The sequence below is a fragment of the Lissotriton helveticus genome, chromosome 9, assembly GCF_964261635.1.
Source record: "Lissotriton helveticus chromosome 9, aLisHel1.1, whole genome shotgun sequence".
NCBI classification, from domain to species: Eukaryota; Metazoa; Chordata; class Amphibia; order Caudata; family Salamandridae; genus Lissotriton; species Lissotriton helveticus.
Genome location: NC_136070.1, coordinates 1248520654 through 1248531768, shown reverse-complemented (window position 1 = coordinate 1248531768; position 11115 = coordinate 1248520654). Strand labels below are relative to the sequence as shown.

Here is an 11115-nt window from a genome sequence, read left to right as displayed (position 1 = left end):
AACTATCGGGAGTCCTGTCCTTTATCCCAGCCCGTGCCCCGGGTTGGTCTTCACACCATTCTAGGTAAATATAATCTGTGTGGGTATGTCATCGTACTGTTTCCCTTTTCTACCCTTCCTATGTTCAAATGCTTAAAGACAGCCTCATAAAATCTCTGCATATCTTTGCCTTGAGCATTATCTGCTTAATTGAACAAGCTTTAATTTCAAACGTATGGACACTGACATTTAAGAATTTACATAGATGAAGTGTTTAAAACTTTTCCCGAGTCTGTGGTTATTTTACGAATTAAATATTGTTTTTCTACCTATTATTCTAACACCCTTGATCCCTTAGGACTCTAGGTACCGATGAATAGGATTGGTAAGTCAGTTGTATCTAGGTATAAGTCCTAAGAGTAAAATTAAAATCCTGATTAGCAAGGGTTACCTGTTGAAAGTGTGTATGTTTGTGGGCCAGGTGAGTATGGTAATTGGGCAGGTAACACCATGCGCTAACAATATTTAAATAAGCTTCAGTGAAGACATGACTTTTATAATGTAGTTGACAGTCTAGTAGTTGGGGGCGGAGCTAAGTGGGTTGAGGGGAAGAGGAGGAGCAAGCACAGGATGAGGGCAGTTAGAGTAGGGACAGGGTCGGAGGAAGAAGTGGAATAAAGGAGCTGTACCAAACACACGCTGTGTCTGTCATATCTTGTAGCACGATGCTACAACTTTCTTACCTCGACCCTTCCCTGATACAACGAAACAACTCAGCCCAATAGTCGACTGCGGCTACATATCATCATCTAGTCCTCCTTCTAGCTCCATGATATTACATGGTCGCTCTCTGCTGGCAACACCTTCTCATCAAACGTCAACAAAACACATAAAACACTGACGCTCCTGTCACTCAACCACCCCCAAAAAACACCAGCCACCGTAATTTATTTTTTTCATGAAAAGTTCATACAACTTTGTTGCCTGCTATTAATTCTCATAAAACGTATTCACTCACATTAAAAAAATACATTTCCAAACCAACACATTATTTTGATGTCTTTTTTTAACAGAACAAAGATTTAGTAGACTGAATTTCAAAACGTATAGTTCATTGAAGATTTTCAAGATTTAAGAAACGTACCTTGTTAACGATAAATAGGAATACAAGAGTTAAAGATGGCCACCATCTCTCTAGGCGCGACCACGTCTGCGCGCTCCCGGCTCGGAGCACGGACACGCCGCACTGCGCCTGCGCGTCTTTTCGTCCTCTCCTCTGTCAGGGAGAAAATGGCGGCGTCCGTGTGTAGAGCCGGTGGTGCAGCGGGTCGAGCACTCTTACGGACCAGGGCGGTGAGTCTACAGGTTCCCTGGGAACGGGAAGGTGTGAAAGGCCGTGACGGACCTCATATGTGCCCGTGGGCCAGGGGAAAGCCCCCAAGTGGCGGGGACAGATACTTGGGTCTGAGTGTAAGGTCATTTGGGTTATAGGACTAGGGTTCTCGTAGGGCTGAGACCCGACGAATGAAGGGGGCAGTTGACAGTTTCACTTTTGCGAAATGTTGTTTTCCAGTCTGTCAATGTAAAGTGTCCCAAAACTAGTGCGAGGAGGTTTTTGGTTGTAGATTCGCAGAGTTTGTGTATGTGGCGTACATATCAACTCATCTTCGTTTGGCAGGTGTCATCCTCCCTTCGTTAATACTCTAACAAAATGCCTCACTAGACCCTCTTTTCAAACCTACGTCACCCTGTGGTCAGTACTGACTTGCATAAGGCTGGCCTTTGTTTAGAGTTTCAATGTGGGTGAAAAACGAGGAGTTGGAATGCTATAACGATCAATTGACTGCCAGTGCTTAGACTTTTTGTTTGTATTTGGTTTTCGTCCCTAACTAGCCGTGGGTAAGGTCAGACGTAGGTCCCTTCCTTGCTCCCGTGGCATCCAAGCTATACTACACTGACAATGCCGAAGCCAGTCTGGGGCTGGTTGTGTTCACTTTTGGAGGGGGCATTGCCTGACAGTGTTGGACAGGTCTCACGAGGAGAGGGGTGAGTTTGATTTGCATAAGGCAAGGACTATGTCTTGACTGACACAGGCGGTTAACAATTATGGGTTGCTACCCAGTGCAGTTGCCAGTGATTAGACTTTTTGCAACCATTCTTCCCTTCTCTTTTTGTGTGGTGGGCATTCTCCATTTATGTAAATAAGATCATCCTCCTAAACAACTGACTTCAGCCTCAGTTAAATCAATAGGTTGACAAATACATGCTTGGTGATATGTTGAATTTAGCAGTGACACACGGGCATGTGTTTCTGGCACTAGTGTAGGCTGAAATGGATAAAGCTGGGCACTATTAGAGCCGCTTTAAATGCCGATTACTTGAGTTAGGAAATGCATTGCTATTTTTCTCGAAGCTTAACTATGAAGCGATTTTTCTTATGTATTGACTTAATCCAATGCTTAATTTGCAAAACAAAAATTATAATAATAAATTGGATTCCAAGGCTAATGTTTTTCTCAGCCCACCACCAGTACTGCTGATTGTTGGGTTTTCTGAATACCAAAGTTGTCTAGTCTGATTCACATCCCGTGCCTCTTTCATCTGCAACAATACCCTACCTGTCCATCTAGCTCACAGATTCGGGTTATTTTTCATCTTTACTTTTTTCCTTTGTCACTTTGTTTTTTTGCTTTTTTTATTCCTCTTCTAATTTTCTCTATTTTGGTCTAGTTGATGAAACACGAGTCCTGGTTTCCAAAAAAAATGGGTACCAATGGGCACCCCTTAAACCTACAGCTCAAATTAAGCATTCATTCAGCTTGACAATTTTATTTCCAGAACATTATCGCTGAAGTAGGTCAGTACAGTTTGCGTGTAAGGATATTTCTCTTGGTGAAATGTAGCTGGAAAGCAATGCGCAATGTGTGGGATACATTTAAGTGTTGTTCATATAGCAGCAGGTGAGAATTGATCTCAAGTTTAATGTTTTTAGTGTTTTCTGAAAACCAGTTTCTTTCTGAAGTGCAGGAGGGTTAGGACAGGTCTTTGGGGAAAGCTATTCATATCCTGGCAGCCTAACTTGAAAATGTGTCGCTTTGTTTTTCCTCACATTTTTATCTCAACCCTTGTGATGTCTTGCATTCTGGCATGGCTGTGTCCGACAACGTCATGTCACTTAAGATGTAACGTTGGAGTGATGTGCTTGAATATTTTAGGGATTTAAAGGGATGTAATGCACTGTATGTGCTTTTTCTGCAGTGAAGATTATAGCTAAATGCACTGTTTATTTCCGGCCTGAAACATTGTGCAGTGTCAATATGAAGAATATTGTTTATATGGATCTTTATGAAGCGATTAATGAATTGTGTGATCACTTTGTATTTTCATTTCATTAATGTGGATCCGGCTTTTTACGGTACTGTTAAAAAAACATTTTTCGCCATATTACCACACATTTAAAAGCCATCTATTCTGCCAGAAGTCTAGAGGACAACATGAAGGGTGGAAAGATTTAAATATTCAGTTTAAACACTGTTACAATAAAGTTTGTGCAGGTCCTCTGTCAGGCTGTTGCACAAATTGATGTCATGATTTTTTTTTCTGCCACATCTATTGTGCTTGGAGGTAGGCCTTGCCAACAGGCTCTTGTAACTTGAGGGGTTAATTATGCATCAGCCTGTGCTTAAGGTAACCAGGCAAGTCTGCATGTAAGGCTTTTGAGTCAGCGACAGGAAAATAGGCCCTTCGAATTTCCATTGCAAGTCTGGTACTAATTGCTGATACTGAGTGCACACTTTGTAAATACCAGTCCCCTCAGTATCCATATTTACTAGAGTCGCTTCGACTCTGTGAGCTTTTAGAACTAACTCCTAGCCTCCTCTGGTTATGTCTGTAAGAATCTGCACCAAATTCTTTCTGCGTCTTAAATAACTATGATTTACATGACAAAATGTTTATTTTCCTTTTTATTAACTTGGTGTCCTGTGTCCCCCTCCCCCCAACGATTTAAGGCGAAATGTCCCTGAATTTAACCCGCATTCATATGGTCTTTCTACACCAATTAAACTTTCCTGCTTTATTCACATTATCACAATTGCTTTGTCTGCCAGCTACTGCAGTGTAGGAAATGGGAGCCCCCCTGCCCAAAACAATAGGGTAGCTCCAAAGAGCGGAAGAGTAGGTAACTCCCACCTTTCTTGGTCAGAAGATAAAAGCCACCATCTTTTTCTGCAGCAGATTTATCTTTTCTCCTGTCTTTAGTGTCCTATGACTGTTTCCCTCTCCTATCTGTAATATCTTTCTATACAATACTACCTTTATAGCTGTCTATACCATAGTACCACTGATTATACACTTGTGTCTCTACTATCTATATACCCTTGCCTATTCCCTACTACCTCTATACCCTAGTATCCCTACCATTGGCCGACTACCCCACTTATGCTCCAACATATTATGACCTGCCTGTGCCCTAGCACATCTGCATCGGTCTGTGCCTTAGCACATCTACCCCAACCTATACACTAGTACTTCTACCCAACTTCCCCTACCTGTATCTGCATATCTTCCCCTTGGTTGTAATCTAAATACCCCATCAGTACAACACACCGTAGTCCACAGAGATGTTGAATATATGTTGCCCTCTACCCAGGACTTCTGAGTTGGGGTTTATAGACGACCAGTCTGTTTGTTTTGTCCAAAGGGCAAGTAGGCCTAGCTTCCTGGGCACATGTTCTTTGGCTTCCAGTCTACCTTGCTTCTGTATGGTTGTAGGGAGGAGGGATTTTCTGCTACAAGGGCCAGATGCACACTCACACCTAAAAGATGTTCAAAATGGTATATAGGTCTCATTAATGAGAAACCTAAGGTAAGAGCGCTAAAGAAATATAGAAATTGGGGAGAGGATGTAGCCTTATGGCTAGAGCGGAAGACCTCGAAACCGGGTTAAAGTCTCTGCAACGATGCTCCACATCCTGTGATTCTGAGCAAATCACTTAATCTCCCCGTGCCTAACAAAAATGGATGCATTCTTCTGTAACGAAACTGGTGCTCGTGTAAAGCATTCTGATACCCGATTTGGGTCTAGTTTGCGCTATATTAAACTCTATTAAAACAAGCATTGAAAATGCAATAGGTCTCGCCTTTGATTAAGTTAAAGCCATTTGCTTTGCTAATGGTATTGTATAGCAAATGGCTTTAACTTAATCAATGGCGAGAATTATTGCATTTTTAATGCTAGTTTCTTTTTGTCGCTGTGGAACAGCATAGACAAAAGGCACTGGCAAATCCCCAACGAGAGATGAGGCATATTGGCTATAGCAATGCTTCTTAGATAATATACACCTACATCTAGCCATATTTTATCAGTGTTGGGGTATTAAGATAACACACCAATCTGTTATATTCGGCTAGTCATCGTAATTTGTAGTCGTTAAGGCCTGTCTCATTCTTGTTTTCTGCCGGCCGTAGGCATTGAGGCGAGTGTAGGTTAAGGAAAATGCTTTTTGAATCCTGTATATTTTTTATGCGGTTTGTCACGCTTTCTTTGCTGAAAGATGTAGGTGTGTTTCTTAGCCCAGTACCTCACATTCCTAAGCCCTGTTAAAAAAGAAGCTTTACTAGGTCCCAACTCAATTTATCAACCTAGGTATTTTAAAGGAAGCTTTGGCCTTGGCGGGAATTGAATGTATGACCCTCACATCAGCTCGCAGTGGGCAGGTTTAAATTACTGAGCCATCATGTGCGGATGAGTTAGACACATGCACTGTAAATTGTTAGTGGGCAGCCATAAAGTAGCGGCCTTGCAATCGCCGAACTACTCACTTGACCTTCACATAGAAATGACCACTATTTTGCTAATACAATTCACTTGCATGTATTTCACACACTTTGCGATTCATCCTTGTTAAAATGCATAGATGACAGCTTTAAAGGCGTTCAACTTGAAAACAATTTGTGCACCCACATACCGTGTTTTGAAGGGAGATGAGGGTATCATTGTGCACATGCAGACCCTGGATGCAGAGTGCGCCAGTTACCTAGCTGGCGTCGGTGTGGGGGCTCCCACGTAGCTCGGCATGTAGAGGGAGCCCGGGGGCTGCAGCGGTGGCTGTGCGCTGACCATGGAGCAGAGCGCTGCGCTGTGCTGCCGCCGCAAGATGGGCATGCTGCCTGGGTTCCGGAGCCACTGCCTTCGCCCGGTTAGGGCACGAGCATGGGGAGCTTAGAATGCACATGCCCCTTCTCCCCAGCTTTCTCGTAAACTGAGGGCATGCAGGATTCACGCACGCTGTCTACCCCAGCTCATTGTTTAAAGTGAAAGCACGCCGCCATGCATGCACATCTGTTGAGCCACAGTTGAATGAAGCCGGCGTGTTCAAAAAGCGGCGTGATGAAGCTTAGTTGCCTTGACAATGAAAGCTAAGATGGCGTCGGACTGTCCGTACGTACAAGCGCATGCTGTTAGGTCTGGACAAATGGCGAGAGCAGCCATCTTTGTCCATCCCTACGCTTGCATGTAAGGCTTTCAGAGCATCGATTTGTAAAAGGCACTCTCATGGTGAGAGCAGCGCATGCGCTGCTATTGCCAGACGAGACCTAAAAAATAGTAAGCTGCAGTAAAACTTGCCTTAATAAAAGCAGTTCCAATATAAATATTAAGTATTCTTTTAAATAAATATACTAATTGTGGCTTTTCCCAATTCCTCCAGAATGCTCCTTTATTATCTGCAAATAGTTGCAGATTAGGAGCAAGATAGAGTGGCTTGGTTTAAAAATAAAATGTATCCATAAATATTTATAAGCGGGTAAAAAATCAGGTAAAAGTTGAACACAGATTTGTAAACTATTGTGCAGTTTGCTTTCAAAATAAACCTAAGAATATGTGTAACTTTTGAAAAGGCACACATGCAATAGTTTTCCTAAACTACTGTGCAGTTTTCAAGTACCATGTTGTATACCATTTTGAAGGACCCTAATTAATTAAACCAATTTGATGCATGCCATTAGCTAAAAAAATAACGTAGAAGCATTGTAAAGCCATTATGGGCAACCTAAAAAATAATTGGGTCCTTATTCTTTAAGTCAAGAGTGCTCCCACATGTCGATGCAGATTTACTACTTTTAGGCATTTGTAAAAGCTCACAGACTATATAACATTTTGAGTTTTAACTTAAACTTACAGAGTTCGTCTAGCTATACTACAGTGTAAATGTCCAATCATTGTTCAAAGGCTTATCAAACAAGCAAACGGAGGCACAATGAGATACGTGATTCTTTGTGTGCAAGTGGAGAAGGTGTGACTGGGAGCAGACTCTCTAACCCTCTGCTAGCATTCTAGAAACTGGACCACAAGTAAACTCCCGATTTAATATACAATAACCTTTTGTAATCTTGTGAATGCTTTCATAAGATGTTTTCTCAGAAAGTAAAGTGAGAAACTGTGCAGCGATAGCATCAGAAAAATGGTCTATTGTAAACCATGAAGGGGCTGACCTGTTCAGAGCTCTCCCATGATGAGAATGCTGGCCTTCAGTGATCTCGTTCATAAACCACGCCTCTGCTTTTGAAAAGTCTGCGAATATTTAACAACTTGTCCTAAATAGACCCCTGGTATAGTTAGTACATGGCATAATCTGGGCCTTCATCTAAGCCATGGCATATTCTGACGCTTTCAGCAGCACTCTTTTATAATGAGACTAGCAGCCCGTCCCGACGTTGTCCGGGTATGAAATAGAATGTGTGTATTTGGCAAGGGAATTTATTTTAAAATCTCGCGGTAGACAACATTTTTTGTTTCATTAGAATAGGGACGGAGAAGGCCCAGCTGCAGCCCTGGTTGTTGTTAGCAGGCGCGTGTAATTGGTGTAGTGATCCGCCGCCTGAGCCCGGCTACAGCCCTGGTTGATGTTAGCAGGCACGTGTAATGTCATTGAATGAGAGAGTTATCAGCAGCGGGTAAATCCGTTTAATGAAAGAGTTGAGTGACAGTGAGTAGGAGAGGCTGCAGTAATTGTCCCCGCAGACACGCTCATTTGCGTGTTCCCCCGCTTGAGGCCCAGATGCAGGCCTGTTTGATGTTAGCAAGCACGTGTTCCCCTGCTTGAGGCCCAGCTGCAGCCCTGGTTGATGTCATCAGGCGTGTGTAATTAGTGTACTGATCCGCCGCCTGAGCCCGGCTAAAGCCCTGGTTGATGGTAGCAGGCGCGTGTAATTTCGTTGAATGAGAGAGTTCAGTAACAGCGCGCAGGAGAGGCTGCAGTAAAGTTACTTACCAGGCCTCCAGGTGAACGTGTTTGTCGCGCCCCCAGCACACGGCTACAGCAGACTATCTTCTGATTAATGTACGACCCACATGGCATAAAGGGCGGAACGTAGCACACGTCCCCAGCGGTTCTCACGCCCCCAGCGTGCCCCTTGATGCGGCGCAATTGCGTTCACATGGCATGAAGGCCGGACACACGCCCCCAGCATTTCACGCCCCCAGCACACGCCAACATCCCACGATGTGATGGCCGTACCACACGCCCCCAGCCCACGCCCACAGCACAACGCAGACACGCCCATAAGGGACTACTTTGCTGGCACGGTTCTTTTACCTTTTTAAATGTTTAGAGGGGTTGGCCTAACAGCTAAGGCGCTCGACCTCGGATCTGGGTTCGAGTCTTGGTAGCGATGCCAAACATCCTGTGATTTTTGGGCAAATCACTTAATCTCCCTGTGTCTAACAAAAATGAATGTGTGTCCTCATGTAACGTAACTGGTGCTATGTAAAGCGCTCTGATACCTGATTCAGTTCGGGTCAAGTTCGCGCTATATAAAACTCTGCAATAAATAAATATGGTGGCCGTCTGCATAGCCTATGTCCTTCTGCTGCAACTGCCCTTTCCAACGCTGTATTGGGTGTTGTGATTGGTGCTGTGGTTACTGAGATTACCCACCTCAAAGGTTTGGGCTCTCTCTTTATAATATTAGTATGGATTTCTGCCATACTTTGTCACCACATGGGACAAGTGCTTTTTTTTCCATCTGTAAAGTAAATTTCTGCAACATTTCATCGCTTGGATAAGTAGATATTTTATTAATTTCACACCCTGGGTACGTCTGCCTCACCTATATTATAGAACCTCTTAATTCACTGTGATCCCTTAAGTTCTTGGCTATTAAATAGTTCATGCGCTGTTTATTATGTATTGTTAGTTTACAGTGAGAATAGAACCTGCCCATTGCTTATTCATAGTTGGCTTCATTGTCAAACTCATCTGCTTACTACTCATTCGTTGCCTGTGTGGGCTTTCCTTCCTGTGCTTATGTTGGCCCCTTCCCCGGAGCATGGATACATTACTGTGTCCTTTGACTGCTTGCTTTTCTTTTTGTTTAAGCCGTCCTTCAGAGTGTATGTGTTTTCCAGCTGTCTTACTAGTGTGCTTCTCTTCCTCTCTTTGTTCTACTCTGTTGCTCGTGTGCTTCTCCCCAGGCCCCTCTGAGAGACGCTTGCCCAAGTGCTCTCTCTCACGCGTTTGCATTTCTCCCCACCCTCCAATTTGCTCACCCTCTCGCATGTGGTTCCTCAAACCCACGTTGCTTCTGTTCCCCGCCCGTGTTGCTTCCCCTCAACATTTTAAATGAAAAAAAAGGATTTCTCACATTGTATATTTTTCTATGAAGGAAATTGAATGGGAGAGGATTTGGCCTAACAGCTAGAGCGATCGACCTCGAAGCTGGTGAACCAGGTTCGAGCCTCGGCTTGGACGCTCAATATCCTGTAATTCTGGGCAAATCACTTAAATCTCCCCCTGCCTACCGTGAGGAATGTTGCCGTCTGTAACACAACTGGTGCGCATGTAAAGTGCTCTGATACCTTCGGGTCGAGTTTGCACTATATAAAACAACAAAAAAAACTAAACACTATCCGAGTTCAATTGGCAAGTAAAAAGGGGGGAAACATTGCCAGCCTAATTTTGTAGCTGTGGGTGCACATGCAAAATGACGCAATTATTTTCCCTTATTTACCCAATCTGCACAGGAGGAGGGATAAAGTACAGCATGGTTAAAAGATTTTTTGCAACACCAATATGACCAAGACTGGCTTCGAAAATGCTTGTTGTCTTACTGGTGCTCCAGTTTCCCTTTACTTGCTTTCTCGTGACATTACCCTGCCCGCATTTCCGTTTCCTGGTACTTTAACATTATTTTGAGGGTTTTCATTTTTTTGCAAAAGCACCAGTGGAGTTTCCCCAGCATATGTATTTGGGGCTGTTTCCCCCCCCCCCCCCTCCCCATTTTCCCCTTTCTCTAAAATAAGGCATTGCCGATTTCCACCACTGCTTCACAATAATCCAACGTTTTGTTGCTGAAGCATGCAGGGTATATAAACACATTGAAAGTTTTGTAACCAACTTGGTATTCACTTGCCTTGCCATTGTTTCTTGGCTATCGTTATACTTTTTGTTATTTATTTTGCTGCATAATTACCGTTTGCTAGGTCCTATTCAATCCCATTAATGGTTGAAGAGCGAACACACAACCTTCGCCTCATCTTTTTGAATCACTGAATACTTTTCTGTTTTTTGTTAATGAACGCCTGACGAGGGCATTTTAATTTCCTGAGAGATGGTTCACGTTTATGTAATGATTACTTTTCATTTCTGCCTTTTTTTAGACATCCATATTTTTTCTTTAGTTGTAAGGTTTCCCTTGGCACTACGTCGTATGTCAATTAGTTGCCCTGTTTTCCAAATTTATTTTAAAAGGTTTTCTTTGTCCATGGACCCCACAATGCTTTTTTTCAGAGTTCTAGAACAATGCCAAGCACATTGTCAGTGCTTCTTAGCTTGGTGTGCTTTCAACATCACATTTCAAAAGAAGAGAATCCTTATTTCTGTGGTCATACATTTGAAGCAGCTAGTTTGAAGTTTGCTTTTGGCCACAATCTTATTACAGCTCTGCGTTTTCCTTCCGTGCATATGTTTATAATGGTTGTATTATGATAGCTGCTTGCTTTTGTAAAGTAGGTGCAAAGCCCCTAAGAGCTTCACCATGGTCTAAACACTTTTATCACTGCTTTCAGGGTGGTTTCTTTTACTACAGAGAAGAAAATGTCCCTTTATCAAGAGTCAGGCTAAAAAAATATTTTTT

At 43.1% G+C, this 11115-nt stretch overlaps 1 protein-coding gene across 1 annotated transcript in view; it reads left to right on the top strand.

The window, feature by feature from the left end:
- Positions 1–1196: 1196 nt before the first annotated feature.
- The window catches only part of UQCRC1 (ubiquinol-cytochrome c reductase core protein 1), a 55173-nt gene continuing 45254 nt past the window's right edge, over positions 1197–11115 (top strand). Inside the window, exon 1 of the mRNA XM_078661780.1 lies at positions 1197–1332. Within this exon, the coding sequence (XP_078517906.1) occupies positions 1270–1332 (63 nt within the window). The 5' untranslated portion in view covers positions 1197–1269. The remainder of the gene's footprint in view (positions 1333–11115) is intronic.